The sequence below is a fragment of the Antechinus flavipes genome, chromosome 1 (assembly GCF_016432865.1).
Source record: "Antechinus flavipes isolate AdamAnt ecotype Samford, QLD, Australia chromosome 1, AdamAnt_v2, whole genome shotgun sequence".
In the NCBI taxonomy this organism is placed as follows: Eukaryota; Metazoa; Chordata; class Mammalia; order Dasyuromorphia; family Dasyuridae; genus Antechinus; species Antechinus flavipes.
In genome coordinates this window covers 648811067-648835961 of record NC_067398.1, presented here as the reverse complement: position 1 = coordinate 648835961, position 24895 = coordinate 648811067, and the positions used below count along the sequence as shown (strand labels likewise).

The following is a 24895-nucleotide window of genomic DNA, read 5'->3' as shown; positions in this document are numbered from 1 at the left end:
GAGAGCAGTCTTCAATGATAGAAAGGCCTGTCTTACTTCACCATGGCCACTTCTTCATAAAAAATAAGTACAACTCTAATAATACTCTTACATACATCCCTACACTCTTTAGTTTCCTTAAAACAAAACTTCTTTGTTTTATCCAAAAGTGTGTATTTGGGATAGGAGCAACTAGAAATGAGCTGTAACACGATCAATCTCCAATAGATCATCCAGAATCTGAAAGGACAGAAAGAGAGGACTGGGTAAGATGAGGGCTCTAAAGCACAGGCAAATATACACTACACACACACAATTGGGAAAGCTGCTTACAATGTCAGGTGTGGTTCCAATCTTCTTGGCAAGCTCTCCCCGTTCCATGGTGCTAAGGTAGAGATAACGATTAAGGAGTTCCCCATCAAGGACATTGCGTACGGCATTCTGTAGGATGCGACGGTCAACATGTAGCATCCTGCATTTTGGGGAGATTAAAAACAGTGTCATCTAAAGAAAGGGATGAGTAAGGATGTTACAAGAAGAGGGCTGCAGAGTCTCACCGAAAGGCACGGGGGTTGAGGCCAGCATGGTGGGGCAGCATAGTAGTCAGGGCATTTTGCAGCATCAGTAACCGCCGATATGTCTTCTCCTGCATGGGCAGTAGGAGCCCAATCCCACCATCTAATGTGGCTGGAGGAAAAATGTGACCAGCATTATTAACTAAAGACTAAAGCAAAGGACCCCCCTCCCATTTCTAGTGACTAACTCACCAAACCATGTGATATGCTTATTCTCCCAGACAATAGATTTCTTGGTTGGCCCTTCAGCCGCCCCCCGGCATGGTGTCCTCCAGAATGTGTTCACATGGGCACCCACATGGAAGTCTGCCCGTCGCAGCAACCGCATTCCTCCAAAACTCTCCTTGGCTAGGAACATGGAGATAAACTGTTACTTTCTTCTCTACTCCCACCCACCTCCCTCAAAACTCACTGAGACGGGTGAAAAGCAATGATTCTGTGTGGCTTTAGTGGCTACCTCTAGTCAGGTTTGTGGGAAAAGGTCAATTATACTCACCTTCTGGCAGATACATGTATACCATGAGGTTACGGTCCCGGTCTGATACTGTTGAGGAAGAAAGGAGAGAGGGAAAGGTTAGCCAATCCAGATCCCATTCCTTAAAAACTACCTTAGAAAGTTTCCTTTCCATTCCTTGGAGCTCCAGGTTCACTCACCTAGAAAGCCAAGCTGAGCACTGTCTACCATGAAATCCACACTGTATACCTCCAGGGGCTTGGCATCCTGAGGATAAATTGGGTTTAGTCTCCTCTCTGAGGGACCCAACCCTCCTCCCAGCCCTTCCTAGGCTCTGACATCCTCAGGCCCATACCCGGGACACCAGGCTCAGGGTTTTGCTTTCCTCCTGGTAGCGAAGCAGAGAAATGCTCTTCATGACATCAGCTGCCAGGATGAAATTCTTCACGCTGATCATCTGGTGAATGTAGAGCTGTGTGTCGATGAAGGCCATGCCTGTCAGCTCACTGGCCCGAAGACTCCACAAGAAGATCTGGGGAAAACAGAGGGAAGAGAAGGAAGCACAACTTGGGTCACTGGAGGGGAGCCTGGGCAAAGCCCAGCCCTTCTGCCCCCAGCCTCTCCCCATCTGGCCGGGGTAGTTACCTTTTGGCCAATGGCTGACACCAGGTGGCCGTTGCAGTGACAGAGAGCTGTCACGGGGCCCTTTTGTTCTTTCTCATACAGCACCTTGAACTTGTTCTTTGTCAGTGGCTGTCCTGGTTCTGGAACGACCTCGATCACATCCATAATGAGAATCTGTGGGGGTGGGCAATTGAAAGACTCAGAGCCAGCAATCTCCAGACCCACGTCCCCTCCTGTTGTGCCCATGGCCGCTTACCCTGCCTCGGCACGTGACCTCCTCGCCCTGCATGAGGCAAGTCCCAGCAGCCACATAGCCCTTAAGGCCAGACACAGTCTCCTCACTTCGAAGGGATACTGTCTTCATGCAAGTCACATGTTCCCATTCCTCCAGCTCAATCCTGCAGAGAACATCCAGAAACGTTGGAGGGGCCTAAAGAGATACTGAGAGTTTAAAAAAATTCTGACCTGAGGTCTTACCTGGCATTGGGGATGGCCTCCCAACTGACAGGAGAGATAAGCTGGATAGAGAAGGCCTCCTGCAGGGGATGGATGTAGCGTTCATCTAGCAGGAGAGAAAGAATCAAATGTTAGCCCTTCCCCCTCATCCCGTTGCTTGTAGAGAGCCCAGTACAGTAGTTGGAGGTGGGAGAGGAAGAAAAAGGCATGGCTAAGTGAGCAAATCACTAACCTCTCTCTATTGTCTCAAATTCCTTTTCTTCGCCTGTCATTCGAGGAATGCGGGTACACAGGGCATTGGTGCTGGTAGCTACAGCATATACCTATTTGGTTTGTTTGGAGGAACCAGGGTTAAGGGGTATAATAATCATGGGTGAGGGGCAGAAGACAGAAAATTCTCAGAAGATGTTTAGGGACAAGATAGGGTAGAGGGGATTGGGGATTTCAAGATATCACTAACTATAGTTTCGATGAGTTCTTAAGCAAATCTAGGAGTGGGAGGCATGAGGACAGGCTGCTAACCTTGGATTCCACGTGATAGGCAACATAGTGAGCTGTGCATCGCAATGGGATCTTCCTTACTGGCCAGGGAGCATCATAGGATAAATAGGCTGGGAGCACGCTGATCCGAAGCTCCCCCTGGGGAATCCACAAAGAGAGATCAGAAAGGTTCCTAGACCTGGGCAAAACTCTCCAGGTCCCTCTGACCCTCACCCATCTCCATCTAATTAAAAAAATAATAACTGCCCATCTAGGTTCCCATTCAGTTCAGGAATATACTCTATAGAGAAGCCCTCTTATTTTAACAAAAATATAAATGCCATCTACCATGAGATTTCTCATCTCCTATACTGTAAAACATTTATGTCCTTTGCCTCAGCCTCTGATGAAGTAGCCAGCCATCCACCACTGTATTTATTGCCCTTGATCCCATCTTCTCTAAAATTTCCCTTTCCATCGTCCTTGTGACCCTCCTCAGCTCTTTTCTTGAAGCTTATAAACACACCAAGGTCCCCCCCAGAATTTTTAAAACAAACCAAAAAAAAACTTGACTTGACCATGTCTTTTTTCTTCAGAACTCCAGAAAAATCTGTCTCCATTTCTATTCCTTTCTTCCTTTTCACTTACAAATTGACTTCTAAATTCATCACTTAAATGAAACTGGTCTCCCATGGCATTTTCTCAGTCATTCTTACTCTTTCTGTAACATTAGGCAATGCTGAATCCCTTCCTCAAAATTCTCAAATTCCTTGGATTTTCATAGCACGCCTTCTCTTGCCTGTCTGGTCATTCTAATCTTTTCTGTTGAATTGTCATTCATACCTCAAGTGTATATATAATCTTTTTCCCTACCATATCCCAGGCCTTAGCCTGGGTTATTCTCTTTGAATTCTTAGTGATTGCCAGATATTTCTATTAAATCTAGATATCTCTAGATTTAAATGATGTTCCACAGGCAGCTCAAATGTTAAATTGTCAACTCAAAGTATAGACTTCTTACAACTTTTCTATTCCTGGTGAATGTACCATTATTTCAGAGACCTTTGGTTCAAAATCTTCATCGTTACCTTCTTTACTTCTTCCTTCCTCGTTACTCTGCATTTAATCAGTTGTCATGTCTTCTCAATTCTTCCTTTATAATATTCCCTGTACCCATCTGCTTCTCTCCATTCACAATGACAAGCATCACCCCTTACTTAGACTATTACAACAGGCCCTAATCAGAGCGGATTTCCAGTATCTTCCCTCTCCTGTCCAACTTTCACATAGCTGACAAAATAATCTTTAAAAACAGAAGTCTGTCCATGTCACACTACTGCTAAATCAGTGATTCTGTGACATGTTCTGGGACAGCTCTGATATACTGCAAGATCACAAGAGCCAAGCTAAGGCTGTAAACTACAGAGCTCTGAAGATTGCAAGAGAGTCATGACAAAGTACTGCTATGTAAAGAGTAGTCTGGGAATCATATGAAAGATCAACATGCAGAAATAGCAGATCTTGAGGAATAATAATCCATATATGGGGAAGGATGAGGGGTTAGCAGTAGAATGCAGAAAAAGGGAGGGATATAGGAAGGATTTTTGTTCCTATTTCATTCCTACCTGTCTGTTGAAGTACAAGAATCCCCTTGGACAATTGACATTGTGGAAAGGGGCAAAGGAGTCGATGGGGCCATCAATACCCATGGGATGCAATCGGAGGGCTCCCCGACCAGTCACCAGCAACCAATGGGGTGAGGGACCACAGATGAATACCTTGGTAAGGGAGAAGTATTAAGACTGTTTCAGACCTCATCCAAAGTTTCCAGCCAGTCCCACTGACCACTCCTCATGTCATCCACCTGCCCCAACTCCCCCATTCTCACTGACCCCCGAATAGCCATAAATATCTTCAAAATAACGGAACCGAGCCACACGGCCCCGAGCACCAGCACCCTCTTCAGCCCCACCCCCTTCTGGCTTCTTCTTTGATGGCTTTGGTTTCTTCTCCCTGAAGTTGATGTTGTGGGGAACCTAGGACACAGAAGAAAGAAGAGGGGAGGGGAGTAAGATAGGGAGATGGGGGCAATACCCCACCATACCTGAAGTGGTTTCCAGGTAGGATGGAGAACCCTGATGCCAAGCAATAAGAACCAGCTAAGCAGCCCAATTACTTTACATCTCTCAAATCTTGGTAAAAATAAAGAATGGGTCTTGCTCCAGGTCACACAAACAGCTAAGTATTAAACTTATTTTAAACTCCACTCCTGTCACGCCAGCCCCGGCATCTCCATGAAGACTTCCCCTTGACTGCTGTTACTTGTGGCTTGGAGCCTTGCCTTCTCACACAGTCATGGCCCTATCCCCTCATGAATGGGTCCATAGGTTTATAGCCTACACTGAAGACAAACCAGAGGAGCCAGGGGCTCAGGTACCTTTTTAAACCGCACTTTGAGGTTGCTCTGACCAAGCTGGGAGTCATGGGCAAAGGCTTCATAGATCAACAGTTCCTGGTCTACATGAACCTAAGGGAGGTGTTGAGTGAAGAGTTGTGAGGGTTGGAGGATTGCCCCTGGCAATAAGGGAAATCATTTAAAGGAAGGGGGGAATCCTATGTATAAAACTCACCAGCAGATAGGGACGGGTCTGACGGTTACCCAGGGCAACCAGTAACACCTCCTTAACAAGAGGAAGTTCACCTTGCCTTGTCACTTCTTCCTTCTTGGTGTCTCCTTGGGTGGCAGGCTGTCCAAAGGAGCTGTCTACCAGTACCCGCTGCCCAACAGGGAAATTCTTCACTAGAAACACTAGGCGCCAGTCTGGGAGCTGATAGATCTAGGAAAGAGAAAAAAAGGGTTAAGTGGCCAAAAGGCCCTTCCCTTCCCAATCCCATTCTCTTGTATCAACGCACCAAGACCACAGAGGTAAGAGGTAGGGGACTACAACTCCATAGCCCCATTAATACAAGGAGGCTGTGTCAGTGGAGGTTACTGCTGTCCATGGGCCCAAAAACCTATACTAACTCAGGTAGAGTTTATTCACCTACATTTTCCCAGTCTGGCATCAGCACACCTGGGTCAGTGGGGAAGAGGGAGGAGGGTCATGGGTCACTCACTTCCATGGCCCCACTCTCTCGTACTAGCACACACCAGTGCGTGGGCTCTGCTCTATATGGGGGAGGGTCCCGGTCAGCAGGTGGGAGACTGCTCCTTCGAGCCTCTTCTTTGCTGGGGCTGAACAGGGAACTGGAATCTCCGTATAACATCTCCTCTTCATCATCCACAGTGGGGCTGGAGGCAGACAGTGACAAAACAGAGCACAGTCAGGCTTCATACACAAAAGTTTTAGCCCCTGGCCCTGACCCCTCCCCATATATATACCTGATCTCAGGTCCCAGGCCCTCAGCCTCCAAGCCCCCTCGACCTCCCAGCTCATCCCGGGACCCAGATGCTCTACTCTCAGTGGTGAACATCCCACTGACATCTCGGTACACACAGAGTGCGATCACCTTTGACTGCTGTAATAAGGAAAGAATAAGAAGTCAGCACACCATGTCAGAGGGGTGGGGGAAGGCAAATGGTGGTCAGAAAAGAGGATTAAGAATATGATTTGGGTGTAAGAAAAATCAAAAGGAGTCATTTTTAGAAATTATAGGGAGATTTAACATATTTAACATGTATTGAACTACCTGTCAGCTAGGGATGGAGGTGGGGGGAAGGAAGGGAAAATTTGGAACAAAAAGCTTTGCAAGGGTCAATGTTACCCATGCATATGTTTTGTAAATTTTAAAAAAAATTATAGGGGGAAGGGGACAGAAAGGGGGAAATGAAGGAAGAGAATTAGATCTAGGATCAATGATTAAAAAGTAGGATTGAAGAGCAGGGGCATTTCCCTACATGATGCAAAGGGGGTTTGTGAAGAGCCAGACGATGGTTCCTTCCCCCATAGGAATCACTTTTCAGAAGAAACATAGTCACATGACCCTCAGCACTCATGATGACCACATATGGATCAGCAACAGCACATTGCACAATGGGAGAGCCCAGGTCCACAGGAATGAAATGCAGCTGGTTCACTGAAAGGCAAGTGACAGAACCATTATCATACCAGGGCCAAACCCCATTCCTCTACCAATGAAGAAGCAGGCCCATACTCAGGCTTGACTCTTCCACTATGCTTCTCCCAAAGGCTTTTCCCCAATCCCAGGCTCCAAAGCGCTCACCTCCCTCTAGCAGACGAATACCGAGGGGCGATACCTGGACAATATAGCGATTGTCACCAATGTTACCAGCATAGACAGTGGGACCCTGTGTGGCAAAGCCACTCGTGTCCAGTTCCATGATCTCCTGGCCTGTCTGTAGAATCTAAGGGGTAGAAGATATTAGACCTCAGGCCTAGGGTCTAAAAGCACCTTTTTCCCAATGAAGAATTACATGGGTATTTATAAATAGCTATCATCTCTAAAAAACTCAAAGACCACCTATCTTGCCTCCCATAATTTGCAGAAAACATACCAAGGACCTCCTCTAAGAGGTGAAGTGATTTGCTGAATAGACCTGGACTCCAACATAGGGTTCCTCATTTCCAGTTAAGGGTTCTTTTCTCTAACACCAACCTGTCTTTCAGTACTCCAGCCTCACCCCATGTCAAAGTCCTTCTTCCCTTACTGGTTCCTCACCATGGTAGAGTCTTCACGGCTGAGAATAAGAAAGCCATGTCTCTTCCCATCATCTTCTGTTTCTGGGGAGCTGGGCTCCTGTTCTGCCCCCTCTCCCTTGGTAGTCTCATCCTGGGGGTAGAGAAAGACATAAGATTAGGGAATCCAAAATAAGGGGAAGAAAAGAGACAAGTGAGGAAGCCTACATGGGGTGCCAGGAGAAGGGTGGAAAAGAGACACAAAGAAAAATATCAAGGAGGTTTTAAGGGATTTTGCCAAGATCACTCAAGCAGAGTAAGAAAGGGGATTTGAACCTCAAAGCCTTGATTCCAAATCTAGAACTTTTTCCATTCCAACATACTTTAGGATGTCAATTACCAACTTTGTAATTAATAATTATTCATTACATTTTCTTACTCTTCGTTTTAAGTTGTTTTATAGCAGTGCCTAGACCATGATAGTCTCAGTTACCTGTGCCTAGGGGAACAAACCTGATCTCCTGGCTTACACCACCTTAAGTCAAGCTCCAGTATTCAAAAATACCATCAGAAAGAGATAAGAAGAGGAAAAGAACTGGGGTGAGTAGGAACAGCCAAGGGGAAGGCCTCATTCTAGCTCTTGTGTTAGCTTTGACAAGGCTTAGGGAATGGTGGGAGGATCCCCAAGGGCAGGGTCTGACCTCTTCCTTGCGTAAGGGTGCAATGACCGTCCACATGTCATAACAGCCAGGCAGCTCAAAGGTGGTCACCACCTGGGGCCGAATGCTCTTCTGAAGGGGCAAACATTTGTTGGGGAAGTCATCCCCTGAGGTACCCTTTACATCCACCTCGGGCCCCGCCCCATTTCCCACTCCTGCCTCCTGGGATGGACTACAGGGAGGGTAGGAAGCAGCGCATGTTGGGATTTAGTCTTCCTGACTTTCCCCCCAGAAATCTCCATTTGTTCCCACCTGCTGCTTACAGGCAGCCCAACAGGAGGCAGGGAGCCCAGGAAGGGACCAAGAGTAGCGATTCCTGTGGCACCGGTACCAGACCTACAGCACACACTCTCTGCCACAGGCCTTCGCAAGGTGCAGGACCAGCTCACTCTTTCCCTTTGCTATCAGTTCTGATAGTCCCTCTTCACAGTTCCCCTCACCTCCCAGCCCCAAGGAGAAGATAATGGGTTTATCATCACCTGAAGCACAGACAATGCTCCATTCTTCCCATAACCTGAGCAAACCACAATTTCCAGGTCTGGCTCTGGGCTGTTCTGAAACTATAAAGCAGGTAGCAAAGGGAAACAGCATCAGTCAGAGGATCCCCACTAGTGCCCAGAATGGCCATCAATATTGTGATCATCTGTAGTTTTTTGGCTTTCCCCATCCTACCTCAAGGTCCCAACCCTATTCTGTGAGGCTAACATCAGGGTTAGAACTCCAGGTGCCTCCCTTCAAAAGAAAAATACCCCAAGTGGGGTGGATACCTCTTCAGATAGGAAAGCTGGTTCCCCCATGGCAGCATTAGCACAGGGGCCAATATTCAGGATGCTGTCACACACCTGAAAAATTGAAAAGCAGCAAAGATATTAGAAAAACAGTTCCTATCTACATAATGTTTTAAGGTTTGCAAAATGTTCTGTATCCATTCTGAATTTGACAGCTAAGTCCAATTATCATTTTCATTTTACAATGAGGAAATCAAGATTCAAAACGTTAAGATGTCTTGCCTAGGGTCATACAATTTACAAATTTTTGATATAGAACTTGAACACTATTATCCAGGTCAGGTATTTAGCCCAGTGGTTCTCAAACTTTGTTCTCAGTATTTTTATACTGTTAAAAGTTATTGCATATCTTTCCAAAGAGTTCTTGTTGATATGGGTTGGTTTTTTTTAATAGATATTTATCATATTAGAAATAAAAGCTAATTTTGAATTTGTAGACCTTCTGAAAGGGTTTCAGAGACTGCCCCCCCTCCCTCAGCCAAGATTTTCTGGACCATACTTTGAGAACCATTGCTCCAGTCTGCCATGCTTCCTCAATTGGGCAGGAGATAAAAGTTGGAGATGAGAAAATCGAATAGATGAGAGAAAACAGACTGAGAAAGGGAATAAGAAGAAAGTAAAGGCAAAGGGACAGAAATTATGAGGAAAAAAGATGAATATCACAGACCGTGAAATCAGAAAGACAGATACGAATTTAGGGCCCAATCCACCCTTTCCACGATTCAGTCAATGCCTATGTGGAAATAGAAAACTAGTGGGGGGCTGAGGGGGTGGCAAAAGGTCTTTCAAGGACAAATTCCTTTCCCTTTCTAATTCACTCTCTCTCACCTCAAAGGAGTAGGTGGCCAACTGAGTACCAGATTGGGCTTCACTGCCATACACTTCAATCTCATCCACCTCATCCTGGGGAGCTGACTTCCCACCTGCAATATCAGTCCAATCAGACACTCTTAGGCCCAGGATCAGATTCCCCTGAAACACGTGCCCCACCCTGATTCAAAATCCCGGCTACCTTTCCTCATCCCCACCCCCAAGGCCAGGCCAGTGTCCCCCACCACCTGCCCAGCCCAGCGTGGACTCCACTCGCTTCTTTTTGACAGGCGGCTCATCCTGAGGAAATAATAACAAAAATTCACATTTATGTAATACTAAATTTAGGGTTTACATAAAAACACAAGTTGGGGAAAAGAAAGGGAATTATTGTGGGAAACCTTGTCATGACTACCCCTTCCTGTTCTCCAACTCCCTGTACCGAGGTCCCTTCCTGCTACTGACCTGGAGGGTCTTCAGGGTGTCTTCATGTAGCATAAGAAATCTTACCTTGTCAGATACCTCCCGTGATGGGGCTTCTCGAGCAGAACTGGCGGGTGGTTCCTGAAGTTTCTCTGTATATTTAAGTAGAAGTGAATTCCCAAGACGGGAGCCCAAAAAAAGGTAACCTGGCTCCATGGTGATCATCTGGGGAGATGACAGAAAGGAGAATATACCAGAAGGCCTAAAGCTTTCTGTTCCTAGAAGACCATTCCCCATTTACTGCTTCCCAGGATCTGCTTCCCCCAACAAGTTTGTCTTTTCCCCCACAATGGATCCTCCCCAACCCTCCCAATGAAAGGGAATGTCTATGTTCATCACATGAACTCACACAGGTGGTAAGAACACTAGCAGCTGCTTTGTCGAAGTGAAAGGATCGGACGCTGCGCATCCCATCTGTGATAAGTGTCAGTACATAGCTGGAAAGAGAGGGCAGAGTCAGGGGGACAGAATTCTACTTGAATCATCAGATCTCAAGCTGAATGTCCTGAGAAGATTAAACTAAAGCTTCATTCTATTAGGGAAGGAATTAAGGCCTGAGAAGAGTACTAGCAGTGAGCAACAGAACCCGATTCAAACCCAAGTCTTTGGACGCAGACCCTAAGAAGGAGGAAGCAGAATCAGAAGCAGAACGGGGGAAAACACGGAGAGAAGGGCTGGAAGTCAGGACAGGCTCACATCTCTCCCCCTTTCAAGGAGATGACCATCTTGTCATAGGATATGAAAGCAGCTTGAGCACAATCCAGGGTGATCTTCACTCCATCCTGCATGCCTAGAAACAGAGAGAGAACCTCATACACCTACAACTCACACCAAAGTCCCAATTCTTCCCATTGAGCCCATTTTCCTCCAATTCTAGTCATCTTCCCTGCCCCCATGCGCGTGCGCGCACAAACACACAAACGCACAAACACACAAACACACACACACACACACACACACACACACACACACACACACACACAACACTCCCTCCTTCCATTCCTGGCTGGCTCACGTAGAGGGAAGGCTGTGGTGCCGGCAGTGAGACTGTTGAGGGAAACACCGTAGGGCGGGACACTCTGATTCAAGTAGAGCAGGGAGTTGACCGCAAAGATCACTACTCCTCCTGGGAGGAAAGGTAGATAGGCAGGCAGGGTTTCCCAGAAAATCTCCCAGCCCTCCTGCCTCCCTTAGAGAAGAAACTCCTCTTTAGAGAAGTGGGTTGGCCCCCAACCCCACTGCTCACCTATTGGTTTGGGTACTGCCAGTGCTTGGGTACAATCAAAAGGCAAGTTGGTGAGGGACCAGATAACTGGGTGAACCTTCTGCAGAATATTCAGAGAGATGGCAACAATGGAGCATGTATCCTGTCGTACAGCCACACGCCTGGTCAAAGAAAATATAGGAGTTCAGAAGCTGCCAGGAGCTTTGGGGGTTTTTTTGGTGGGGAAATAGGGGTTAGGGATGCTTGAAAAGGCCTCAGACTCATCATGAAACATGTATCCTACAGAAAGTCCCCTATCATAAGACATGGAGGGAAGAATCCAAGAGGAAGTACATCCATTTTATAAGGAGCATACATCATGCTAAATAACCCCCCCACCCCCAACTCTCCCCTCCATTAGAATGTGGAATAGGTACACAAGAAATCATCAGATACAGGAGGGCACAAAAGATGTGTAACTAGAGAGATGGTAATATACTTATTTTAAACAAAGTTAAATAGGAGAAGTTTCCAATTGGATAGATACAAAATATTCAAAAGGAATGAAGACTGATCCTTATTAAAGAAAGCAGCTCCAAGTACTGAATTAAAAACAATCAGGGCTAGACTCAATATCTGTATCTCCTCTGTAGATTTTCTCTGGGGCTTGATTTACTAATTAACCCAGAAGTCTTTGCCATAGCCCCCAGAGATATAAAACTGTCAAAGTAACATCTTGGATTGATGTGTGGAATCCAAAAACTAGTCTTTAAGTGAAATTGGATAAACACCAGTGTCGAGAATAAGTATCTGGCTCACAAGATCAAAAGGTGGACAATGGTCACATAAATCCCCATGGGACAAGCTATATGGGAAATTTTCTACAATTAAGCAGACAACCAAGGCCTTCTTGAAGGACAACAACAAATACCCAAAGGTTTGTATTTGTTCTGGGACTGAAGCTGCTTTACTCTTAAAAGAAAAAGTAAGGAACGCATTAAGCTCACCTAGACTGCCAAAGATATCCAAAAACTGTTAGAAATTGGAAAGACTGACTTCTTTATTTGGATTCAAATCCAAATTCTTAAGCATTCTCTCAGTGGAATCTTAAGAATTCAGACTTCATAGACTTTCATGAGTTCCTCTACTCCATAGCTGGGGAGAAATCCTCTCCACAGCAATCCTAATAAGTGCAGACACTGCTTGATCCAGGTTCTGCTTGCAAACCTCCAATAATGGGAAACTCACTACCTTCCAAAGCAGTCTACTTTTCTTTTGAACACCTCTGATTACTAGGAAAGTTTTCTCTAAATAGAATCAAAGTCTACATCTCTACTAGCCTTATTCCTAGTTTTGCCCCTGAAACTCTCCCCTGTGACAATAAATGCACTGGGTAGTGAGCTGAATGGATGCAGTACTACTACCAAAAAAAAAAAAAAGTACCAACTATATAATCACAAGCACATTTCAGAAGAAACTACCTTAGGAAAAGAAATATCTGGCAACTCTTTGGGTGCTGTAAAACCAAACATTGTTGTAGTAAAATCTTTAAAGAAATGGAAAATTCTCTATGGTACCTGCAAACTCAACCTTTTTTTTTTTTTTTTTTTTAAATAAGAATGCTAGACTGAATTAGGGAAGGAGCAGAATTCAAACTCTGTCAATAGCATTCTTTATCTGTGACCACAAGCAAGACATTTACCTCCCTAAATCTCAGCTCTCTTTTCTCAAAGACAAAGACAATAATATCTTATAATGTTGATCTCAATAGTTTGTGAGGGTTAAACAAGAGTAAAGCACTTACTTTGAAGGTCCCAAAGCACTATATATTTGTCTACTGTCACTGTTATTTTCATGACAAATATCAAAGAGGACAAAGGAAAGGCCTTACCCTGGCCAAGTCTGATTGGGCTCAAACAAGATGAGGAGAGTGGGCTCATAGTACCCATGAAGGAACTGCAGATCAATGATGTTCAGGAGCTTCTCATCCAAGGCCCGAACGTCAATAATATAGCTTGGCAGGAAGCTTGACTTCTGCCTGGGGAGAGAGATTTAGGAGAAAAGGGAGGAGAGAACTCCATATGAAGTCCCCATTTTGGGCAGTTCCAATTCATGCCCAAAAGGCAGATCCAACCATAAATCTCTTCCCAACCTGGAGAGCCCTTGCCTTTCAAATCCAAGTCTATACCTACAAAACAAGGGGTTTCAAGAAAGATAGAAGACTTCTCAAAGCCCAATTCCAAATACATGGAGAAACCCCAGGTTCATAGACCCCAGCTTTTCTCCAGGATATCAGAAATCCACTCAACCTCTCTTCTTTGACACTTACCCTTCCCCTACCAGCCCTTCATGTTCTTCTGCCAGGCTCTCCCTCCTGAAGGGCAGCACTACAAGTCGTGTTCCATAGATAAGCATGACTGCACAGCGTCCATCAGGGTCAACTCGCACTCGGGGTGTGTGTACATTCTGGACAAAACCATCCTAGGATGGGGGAAAAGGGTTGAGGGAGAATACAGGGCCAAATTCACACCTGTCAAAGCCTGTGCAAGGATGCAGACAACCCCATCCTGAGAAGAAGTGTAATGGGGAACAGATAGGTAGTATCAAGACCAGCACCAATTCATTAGGTCCACAATGAACATATCTGAGGCACAGAGACATTTCTCCTATTGTAGAGAAAGAGAAACCACCACTACCTGACTCAGAGGATTTTAATCTTTTTAAACATTTTTTTTCTATTTTTAATTTTTAATCTAGTTTCCCCCCACCAAAAAAACCCACAGGCCCCTACTTATAGGGTTCAGCTTGAGAATGATAGGAACCTACAGGCACACAGAACCAGATAGAGCATGAGGGAAACAATTCATAAGGTGCAGGGATGGGGCATGCAGACTCTTACCCTCAGCTCAGGCTCCTCAAAGTAATGTAGTGAGAGGGTCTTTAGATCATGAGTCCCAGGGTCATACTCTACTACTGACAGCTAAAGATCAGGTAGAAAAAGAGAAGAGTTAATTTCATTCTTGACTCCTCACACCATCCCAGGCACACACAGGGATTTTATATCCATATCCTCTCTTTGAAGCCACAAGGGCAAAGGAAACAAAGTCAGAAACAGTATGGAGAATCCAAAAGTTCACTTTAGGGGTAACCTTGTCTAAGGACCCATCTGTGACCCAAGGCTAGGGAAAGTCTATCCAGGTCAGAATCCCTCAGAATTCCCATCCTAATACTACAAGCAAAATCCATGAGTTAGCTGACCTATAGGTGGAACAGCTGGAGAACTAAGGTAAACATATAAATATTCTCCAAATCAGAAGCCATTTTTTTTTTTTTTTAAGAATTATACTTTGGGGAACTTCAATCAAGAATCATGGGACCTCGGCTCGGGAAAGGACCCCTTGTAGGGCAATTATCCCAATCCCTAAGGAAAAATTCCCACTTTCTGTAGTTATCCAAATATACCCAAATAGATCCAGAAAATGTGTGGATATTATTATTACAGAGATGGAAACACAGAGAGGAAAAAGTAATCTACCTTTGTCTTGTTCTCTTCTTCTCCTCACCCCTACCAAATAGCCCTGATACCTTGGCATCTTTGAAACTGAGAAGTAGGGCATCTCTTTTGGCTCCAGCAAGCTGCACACTGGCCATCGACATGACATTTCCAAAAAAGGAGAAGGAAGCCACCAGTTCCAGCTTTTCTTTATGTTCCTTGTGTAATTTCCCTTCTGGGAGTAGAAGCAAAGGTATATTGGGGTGAGGAACTGCCCACAGACAATCCTACCCTCTGAAGTCTTTAAGTTACCAGACTTTCCTCTCCATCCATTGGCCAGCTGCTTACCTGCATTCCGATCACTCTTAGTTGAAGTCTTGGGAAAAACAAACACAAAGGAAAAGTCAGATGATGCAAAGCAAATTCCCCTCCCCTTGTCCCTCACTGCTCCCCTTTCCTGCTAGGGTCACAGAATTATGGGGGCTGTAGGAGGAACAAGGTCAGAAGCCTAAGCCACTGGGAAGCTCTTTCCTACTGCTATTCACCACTCCACCCTTAGTCCTAGGAAGAGAATAAACCAAGTAAACCAGTGAACTTAGCTAAATGTGCACACGCACACTTCCTCTCCCTCTTTGACTCTTTCTTCTCTTCTCTCCCTCTCCCTTTCACCGCCCTCTCTGTCTCTGCCTTTCTCTGCTTCTCCCTTCTCTTTAACCCCCCTCCCTCTTTCTACCTCTTTCCTTCCTTCTCTCCCTCTCCCTTTCTGTCTCTCTCTTTCACCCCTTTCTCTGTCTCTAATTCCCCCTGTCTCTCCTACTCCCTTTTCCCCCACCTTCCCCTCTGTCTCTCTCTTTCTCACTACTTTGGAAAGATCCAAAGTATTTTGGACAGGGTCGGGGATGCATTTGTGGTGGAAGATAGAGATATGCTGAGAGGGAATGTGAATATTGAAAAGTTAAGGTGTTTACCTCAGCATCATGGTTGAGCCGGTATACATAAAGTTGTGAAGTCCCAGCCACCACAAGGTTACGTTCAGCATTGCTGAAAAAATTGCAATACATAGAAAACTCCAGGCCCGTAGGAGGGTGGGCCTGCTTGTACACGGCATACATGGTGGTGATTGAAGGAAAGAACCTCACAACCTATAAAACAATACGGGAGAGGGATTAAGTTGATTACTGGTAACCACCATGTACCAGAACCAGATACTCCCTCAGAGATCCAGCTGAGACCTACATAAGGTCATCCATGTCCCACAACACCTTCAGAGACTATTCTTTGGGCTATACCCAAATCTCCCTTACACATACACTACTCCCAGAGAGCTCAGTCTAACCCTGCATTCCCCTTCCCTAGATTTTCTATCACTGTTATACTCCTTTCTGAGCCCTGACCTTCTCCATAGACTAACTCCCTCAAATCCATGCTTCCCAGGCAGTCACTTCCTCCACCCTGACAAACTTATCCAAAACTGGTCTTATCTTTCTCCCTAAATTTGCTATTCTTTCTGACTTCACCTTCACAAACTTGCTGAAATCCTATCTTTTAAAGCCCAGCTCAAATATCATCTTCTTGAGAGAAAACTTTCCCTGATCCCCATTGAATCTGTAATGACTATTTTCCCTCCCACCTCAAGGAGGGCTTTGCTTTGTACTTCTTTCATGTATTTAATGTATACATATTAGAAGCATCTGTCCTTGTCTTATTGCCCTATAAGAATGTAAGCTCTATATGGACAAGGAATCTCTCTTATCTACACTTTGCATCTTCCCCAGCACTTAATATCCCCTACAGGGTTCTGCACACAATAAATAAATCAGGCATCAAGCGTGGCAAAAGGAAAAGAACACTGAACCTGGAGTCAGGAAGAACTGAATTCAAATTTGTCACCCTAGACAGGTTACTTAAGCTGTGTGCCTCAGTTTCCTCATCTATAAAATAGGAATAATAACAGTACCTACCCATTGGGGTTATTGTGGGAATCAAATGGGGTGATATTTGTAAAGTGCTTTGTGAACCTTAATGTGCTATACACACACATATATATTTATATACACACATACACATACACACAGGTATACAAATAATAACTATGATTAAAAAATAACCTTAAGACTTAACAGGCCATCAACAAGTATGTAGTACTAGGTGTCAGACATAGTGCTGATTTCCCTTTTTGGGTATGATCCTTTTCTCTCATTGATCTTCTAGACACGTCTTCCCTCCACAGCCCTCCAAACTTCCTCACTCCAAGCCTTCCCCCGTAATCTCTTTTCCTTGAGCACCTCAAATCCTACTTCTCTCAGGATCTCTGGACCTCCCTCAGCCTTTCCCCCACTTCCCCTGGTGCTCCCCTGTGCTTCCTTCAGCATCTTTCCCCTCCTCCCAGAGTCCAATCCTCCTCCAGAGGAACCCCAGATTATTCATTTTCTCCTTCCCCCAGAGCTTTTCTTCTTTCCCCCTAAACTCTTTCCTCCCCCTTCCCGACTACCCTTCAGCATGCTCCCCGTCTCCAGCACCCCTCTCCCCCGGCATGCTCCCCCTCCTCAATTCTCCTGCCTCTCACAGTCGTCCCGCCCCCCCTCCCCCCGCGCCCCGGCACGCTCCCCCTCCTCCCGGGTTCTTTTCTCCCTCCCTCCTTCAGGGTTCCCCATCTTCTCCCCGCCCCCCGAGTCCCCTTATTGCTAACGTTCTTTCCCCTCCCCCACCTGGACCGCGCGCCGCCCCCTCTGCCTCTTCACGCGTTCTCACGCGGTCCCACTCCCGGCACGCGCCGGCCGCGGCCGTTGGGCTCGCGGCGGCAGGTTGGGGAGAAGAGATGGGGAAGGGAACGAGCTAGAGGACGTCTCGGAAATTGTTCCGGCCGCTCCGCGGAACTCTAGTACAAACGTTCCGGCTCTCGTACCTCCCCCTTTCCTGGTCCGCTCCTCGTATATGTGCCCCACCCCTACCCGGTTAGTCGAACGTCGGAGAACCGTGGGGGCGGAGCAAGCCGCGGGCCGGAAGATCTTCCGGCTGTTCTCCTCGGCACCTGCGCATTAGCAGCCCCTGACCTAGTAACGGGAACCTAAGTAAAGGTGACCGGACTCGGCATCTTCCGCAGGCGGAGGGGTGATGGGCCTTCTTCCTCCTTTCAGTCGTTCTTAAAACTTTTTTCCCCCTAAAAAAGTACTTAAACCTTTCTTCCTGTCCGGGGCTGGCTAACGAAAATTGAAAATGCCCCTCGCCACCAGTCTGGTGCTGTGGGAGTTTGGGACGTTGTCTGTCTGATCCCATCACTCACGGCCTCAGAGGCTCACTCCCTCCATTTTAGCGCAGAAAGGCTCCGTAAGCCCCTTATTCGTGGGGACTCTGCAGAGGGGACTCCGGAGCAATCCTCCCTCCCCAAATCCTGACGGTTCTACCCCCGACCCTCTGCCTGTGGCCTCTTGGCTCTTTCAGTCGCAGCCATCCCCCTTATTCCTGAGCTGCCCTCGCCCCTCACCTCAGCGGGATGGCCTAAACTAAAAGTGAGGAGGTCCTGGACGGTGGACCGGACAGAGGAAAACTAAAGAATTGATCCCTGAGGCAGGCAGGGGAAGGCTTTTAGATCAGTTTAGTCTATGGTCCCACTCTCTGGAGCAATCGGCCAGTCTGAAATCCAGGTTATCTCAAGCCCTTAAGACCCACCCTCTGTAGGGGTCTCAAGCAGTCTCACCTCGCCATGGCCTATTAGAAATGCCCGTCATGTCTCTTGAGATTAAATTTTCCCTATAAAATCTATTTATGGGCCATCCCATGGTTGCTGCCTTCCTTTGGGTCAGCCCCCCAAGACATTCTGGTGTCTCTTCCCCTTCTCCTTCCCCCATGCCACAGTGGTATCTCTCCGAACTCCACTATGCTTTCTGACCCCACTTCTCCTTAATTTAAGGCTGAGTAATTTTTAGGAGGCTAAGCCCCTTTCAGGATTTAGCCTGCCAGCTGAGGGCATGCCCCAGCTTTGTGGGGTGTTCTCTTTCTTCTGGGTAACCTGAGTTCCACTGAAGAACTTGTCATTCATATGCTCTCCCACTCTTCCTTATCATTCCCACCTTCTATTGTATCCCTTTATTTTGTCTGTAACCTCTTCCCTAAATAAATTTACCTTTTGCAAGGAGAATGACCATTGTGAATTCTTCACATGACCGAACCCCAACTTTTGGTGCCTCATATCTTTTGGTGACAGACTCCATACCATAGATCACATCATGTTGGTCCTGGATCCACATCAAAAAGTGATCTTAACTTCCTCAAAATTTCCTAGAGCACTCTTGTCAGAACCTCTTCTTTGCTAATATGGCATTTTACCTTGAATCTTTTAGCCAGGGTATCAGCTAGCACTTGACTTTCTCCTAATTATGGTAGATGAGCATATTTTTGGTAGTTATATGGTACCTTACAATCTTTTATCTCCCTTCTCCATTTCAGTTAGGAAACAAGTCAAACCTGGGCAGAGCTTCTCACTCTTCATATATTCTCTTTGTTAGGTTAGCCCCTAATCCTTTCTTCAATAGCTTCCTGATTGACTTCCCTGATTCAAGTTTTTCCTCTCTCCCATCAAGCTCCCATCTAGTAGCCAAATTATGTTCCTAAATAAGAGTGTGGCTTGATCAAAGAGTCAGGATTCAGTATCAGGAAGACTTAAAGGCTTGAAACATAGTAAATTCTATTTAAATGTTATTGTTAATAATAGTAGAACTAATCAGTTACTAATCAGGCTGGGTCAATCAAATGTAGAGTAGATTGCTGAGGTATGGGACCCAGCCTAAAGGGAATACCAAGGCAACCTGGACCTTTGATGCACAATAAGTTTTCTGCCACATTGCAGAAATGCCCTTGTCGAGCAAGGAGCAATGATTTTGTGAATATGGGAATGGGTGTCAGAGGGTCACAGCTAGTGGCTCATGAGAAGGGATGTTTTGACAGGGCCTCTCGTCTATGAACAGGTTGTTGGTGGGGCTGGATTGGCTCTCCTCCCATTGGCAGATACCATGCACCTGCAAAGCCCACAGCTGCTTCTCTGAATGACGATTGAGGATTGCTTACTGTTTACACTGATCACAGTTGCAAAAATGTAGATCAACAAGGCTGTAGGGCGTAATAAATTGGAGCTCTTTTCACACTCTATGAGTCTCCTGCCTTATTCATCTCACCTCTGAGATCAAAGGGCTCATATGCTATGAATTCTTAAAAGACATCTGCAACAATAGATGTGAATGAATAGTTAATATGAAGGGTCCTAGCTAGGTAATTTGAGGCTACTGGATAAAGTACTGGACTTGCAATCAGGGAAACCCATATTCCTGAGTTCAAATCTGATCTCAGAAATTTACTTAGCCATGTGACCCTGGGCAAGTTATTTAACCCTCTTTGCATCAGTTTCCTCCTGTGTAAAATGAGCTGGAGAAGGAAATGGCAAGCCATTCAACTATGTTTGCCAAGAAAATCTCAAATGGGGTTAAAAAAAAAAAAAGATCTGACTCGACTAACAATATAACAAATGGGCTTTGGGTCAGTGGATGTATAAGCTTTAAATTCTGCATTCTAGCCCTGATAGCTTCCTGTGGTAAGAAAATGAGGGAGAAAGACTTTTCTCTCTTCTTTTATGGCCTTCCCCACAGTGTCAACCAAGATCACAAGATCTGGAGTTGCTATTATCATATAGGTAGCAGTGTCCTACAAGAGCATGTAATGGTCAATCTTCTTCAGTTCCATTTAACAGAGTCCAGTATTATACAAAATCCCTGATTGAACACAGTGTCTGGTATCTAGTAGGCTTTTAATAAAAGCTTGTTGACTGATTACACCCATGCAGCCTGCTCACTGCTGGAAGACCTGATTTGAAATCCAGCCTTAGACACTTTACTGTGCCTCCCTTTCCTTAACAGTAAAATGGGGATAATGATAGCCCGTGATTTTCAGAGATGTAATATTTGTAAAAAGTGCTCATCACAGTACTCTACATGAGGTAGGTGTCATATAAATGCTTATTTTCTCCCTGCCTACACTCTTCACACCAATATTCACTTTATTAAGAGAGAAACTGGCTGGATAGTAAAGAGTTGAGACACACAAGAAGACCAGTTAGCTCGAGTATTGCCTGATGAAAAAGAAAATAAATCTTTCGTGTCTTCCCTCTCCCCTATATCTAGTCTTGATCTTGTACATAACCTGTTAAGCCTTTTCCACCAAGTATTATATCTACAGACCTCATTTTGGGAAAAGAAATATTTAAATGTCATTAAGGGATCAGATAACACTTTTTATTAAATACTTTTCTAACTGGTAAAGCTGAACAAAAATCTAAAGAGTCAGCACTGGAGGAACTGTGGCAAGACTGTGGCAAGACACTGTGGTCCAAATGAATTTCAATTTGGTATTATACAACAGAAGCTGCTCATACCCTTTGACCTAGCAATCCCACTACTCTCCTGGTTCTTCCATCCATTTGAGCACTTCTCAGTCGTTTTTGCTAAAGGTTCATCCAGATTATACTTGTTAATAGTGAAGGTCTCCTGGGATTCAGTTTTGGACACATCCTCTTTTTGATCTAAATTGTTCTACTATGGTGATCTCAGTTCCCATAGATTCAATAGTCATCTCTAAATGTATCTATTTGTCCTGCCCTAATCTTTTGACCTTCAATCTCACATCCCAAAATTCCTGTTGGATTCTCAAACCTGAAGTCCCATAAACATACTTAAACTCAACAAAGCTCTTCCCCCCAAACTCTCCTCTCTTCCAAATTTCCCTGACTGCAGAGGGTACTACCATCCTCTCAAGTTACTTAGGGTGGAAACCTAGAAACCTAGATATATATCATTTTACTTCCCTTACTGCTCCTGCCCTAGTGCAGTTTTCTATTGCCTTAAATCTAACAGTTAGTTGGTACCATAGTGCTCAGAACAATGTGTTTGTAACAAGAAAGACTTGTCTTCCTAACTTCCAATATCATCTTAGACGTTTAACTAGCTGTGTAATCTGATGCAAGTCACTTAGTCTTGTTTGCCTTTCCTCCCTTGTAAAATGAACTGGAAAAGAAAAGGGCAAACTACTCCAGTATGTATCCCAAGAAAACCCCAAAGGGGTCACAAAACTCATAAATTCACTTTTTCAGGCTCTCCACTTGGGAAACATGGCACTCTAATCACCTAGTTGGCTTTATGTTGTACTGAGTTGGCAAACACTGGCTTGGAACTAGGCCACCATCAAACATACCAATTATTAGTGCACAATATGACCTGGAGAATATCTATGCTGTCTTTATGTCCAACCCCATTCAAGATATACTAAATGATGCTTTCATAGTTAGACTAAGAATTGTGTACTTTCAAAAGGTTTTAGCAGATTTTCAGTTTTCATTGTTTAATAGTTTGAAGAGACTTTAAAACATGTCAGATTAAAATTAATTATAATTAAATCTAATTTTCCCTTAAACTATTGAGGCTTTATTAAATGCTTTCATTTACTAGACTTTTATTTATTTATTTTGGAAATACTTCCCTGGTTCTTATACCTTTAGCCACAGCATTTTCCAGTTGCTTAGTTCCAATCTGGAGACTTGCTTAACTAAGCAGCTACCTGACTTGAATGAGCATTTGCCATGGATGACCAGTCCAAGATGCTCTCTTCAGAAATCCAATCATGTTCCTCTTCAACTAAATACAATCACATTCCTCTTCAACTAAGTGTACCAATAATCTTTCTGGCCAACAACCTCTTACCCTCTCTTCTGGTCTAAAGTTAGTGGAGTGGAATAAAACCAAGGGTTTTTTTTTTTTGGGGGGGGGGGGGGTTGTTTCTTTTGTCTTCATTCTGCCCAGTGTTGTTGGCTTCACAAAGCATAGTCAGCTGGATGCTTTTCCCACCAATAACTTCTGGCTGAATCTCCTCCCCAATTCTCTACACCTAATGTACAAAGAAATTGTGTATATTTTCATGTAACTTGATTTTTGGAATTCTGTCACCTTATGTAGTAAGTTCTTCTAAAATATAATTTTTTCCAATTAAAAAAATGGTGTCAAACATATAGGGGGCACATAAGGAATCTTGCAGGCAACAAGCAGATCTTGTATTATCAATGTCTTAATATATTTGTAGTTATTTTGATAAATATTTCCCAATTGCACTTTAATCTGGTTCTGGCCACACTCAGGAATTTTGTAGGTTGTGTGCAACTAGAGGGCTCTATCTTTTGATGTCTCTCTCTTTTTTTTTAAATAACTTTTTATTGACAGAACCCATGCCAGGGTAATTTTTTACAACATTATCCTTTTCACTCACTTCTGTTCTGATTTTTCCCCTCCTTCCCTCCACCCCCTCCCCCAAATGGCAAGCAGTCCTATATAATATATGTTAAATATGTCGCAGTATATCCTAGATACAATACATGTGTGCAGAACCGAACAGTTCTCTTGTTGCACAGGGAGAATTGGATTCAGAAGGTAGAAATAACCTGGAAAGAAAAACAAAAATGCAAACAGTTTACATTCATTTCCCAGGGTTCTTTCTTTAGGTGTAGCTGCTTCTGTCCACCATTGATCAGTTGGAACTGAGTTAGATCTCTTTGTTGAAGAAATCCACTTCCATCAGAATACATCCTCAAACAGTATCTTTGTTGAGGTATATAATGATCTCCTGGTTCTGCTCATTTCATTTTGATGTTTTTCTACAGAAAGCCTTTCCCAACATTCCCCTCAAAGCTAGAACCTTCCCTCAGATGATCATCTCTATCTCTATTCTTTCTGTTTGTATCTGGTCTGCTCTTGGTTGTTTGCATGTTGTCTTCTCCAATAGATGGTAACCTCCTTGAGTTCAGGGATTTGTTTATGCCTTTCTTTGTATTCCTAATACTTAGCTTCTTGCCAACTTGCTTACTAAGCCAAGGGCAGAAACAAAATCCAAAACACATCAAAAACTATTCAAAACAGCTTCTTTGTGACAGGAATAACTAGAAACAAACCAGGTGCCCACCATTTAAGGAATAGGTGAAAAATTGGCATATGAATGCCATAGAATAGAATTGGAAAATAGAAAAATTAAGACTATGATGGATTCAGAGAAACAGAAAAATTGGTATGAACTGACCCATTAAAAATTAGGAAAAGCTAAGAGAACAATCTAAACTATAACTACATTAGCATAAGTGAAAAGATAGATGAAAGAAAGCTGAACAGTGAACAATGAAAAACCCAAATAAAGTCCTGAATAAAAGACAATGAAGCATAAGGTCACATGAATTTTCTTATCATTTTTACTAGCTAAGACAATAAGCCAGAGTGAATCAATTTCATTACACTCAGAGTGAACATGATTCTTCATCAGCTGGGAGTTATGTATCATTCACAATTCAGCAAATAATATTTGCATATTATAGGAATGGAAGAAAAAGGATGATCACCCTTTAAAATGCAGACAGCCATGCAAAATAAAATAGCATACTTGTTAAAGGAATATATATAATTTACAAGTGGAGATAGCTAAGAAAGTTATCTTCTTATTATAGTTAGTTTCAATATATCAAGATAGCTGCTCATTAGATCAGAGGAAGGACAAAGACACTCCAAGGACTATGGAATTCTCTATCTTCAGCAACTAAATCTTTTTGTACAAATAAGAGGAATCAATTAGTAAACATTAAGTACCAACTATGTGCCAGGCATAAAGAAGAATCTGAAGGGCCCCACTTGCTGCAGATGGTTTCGTAGCTCATAATGGCTCATATACAGCAACATAGCTAATTCAGAACAAGATGGAGTTATTTTCTCCCCACAAAATTAACTTTCAATAATACCTCATTATTCACAATAATGTGAATATATTCCTAATAATAGGACAAAATACTGAATATATTATACGATATTTTCATTATTGTATATTTTTGCTTGTCACAAAGGACAATTCCATCTGGGGATGATGGATGATTTAAAGACATTTTATAAAATGTATTTATTATTAAATACTTTTGAAGCACTTCTCCTCTCTTCCATCATGACCCTAGGAACAATGTATCTTCTGGTTCTTGTGGTTAGAACTACTGTTATCTGCTATAGCTGCATAAACCACTAGGTGGTGGGCCACGCTTAGCTACAAGTTCACACCTGTTTTCCTTCCCTCAAACCTCAACTTGGAGAAGGGAACCAGCATTTATTAAACACCTACAAATATCTCTTTTG

General features: G+C 44.1%; 1 protein-coding gene across 1 annotated transcript; it reads right to left on the bottom strand.

The window, feature by feature from the left end:
• Positions 1 to 129: 129 nt before the first annotated feature.
• Positions 130 to 17561, bottom strand: CPSF1 (cleavage and polyadenylation specific factor 1). The gene is made up of 38 exons (XM_051971289.1): positions 17411 to 17561; positions 15671 to 15844; positions 15051 to 15078; positions 14795 to 14937; positions 14109 to 14189; positions 13539 to 13690; positions 13101 to 13247; positions 11252 to 11391; positions 11021 to 11131; positions 10702 to 10795; positions 10355 to 10442; positions 10033 to 10170; positions 9771 to 9822; positions 9541 to 9635; positions 8692 to 8766; positions 8404 to 8484; positions 7907 to 7996; positions 7249 to 7359; positions 6793 to 6934; positions 6467 to 6645; positions 5951 to 6087; positions 5686 to 5860; positions 5199 to 5405; positions 5006 to 5095; positions 4461 to 4604; positions 4194 to 4346; positions 2611 to 2727; positions 2321 to 2411; positions 2110 to 2194; positions 1889 to 2030; positions 1654 to 1806; positions 1364 to 1540; positions 1209 to 1275; positions 1051 to 1098; positions 747 to 902; positions 537 to 666; positions 313 to 451; positions 130 to 219 (listed from the first exon to the last, which is right to left on the bottom strand). Exons 2-38 carry the CDS (start codon positions 15812 to 15814, stop codon positions 172 to 174), a joined length of 4350 nt encoding a protein of 1449 aa, XP_051827249.1. The 5' UTR covers positions 15815 to 15844; positions 17411 to 17561; the 3' UTR covers positions 130 to 171.
• Between the last annotated feature and the right edge of the window lie 7334 nt (positions 17562 to 24895).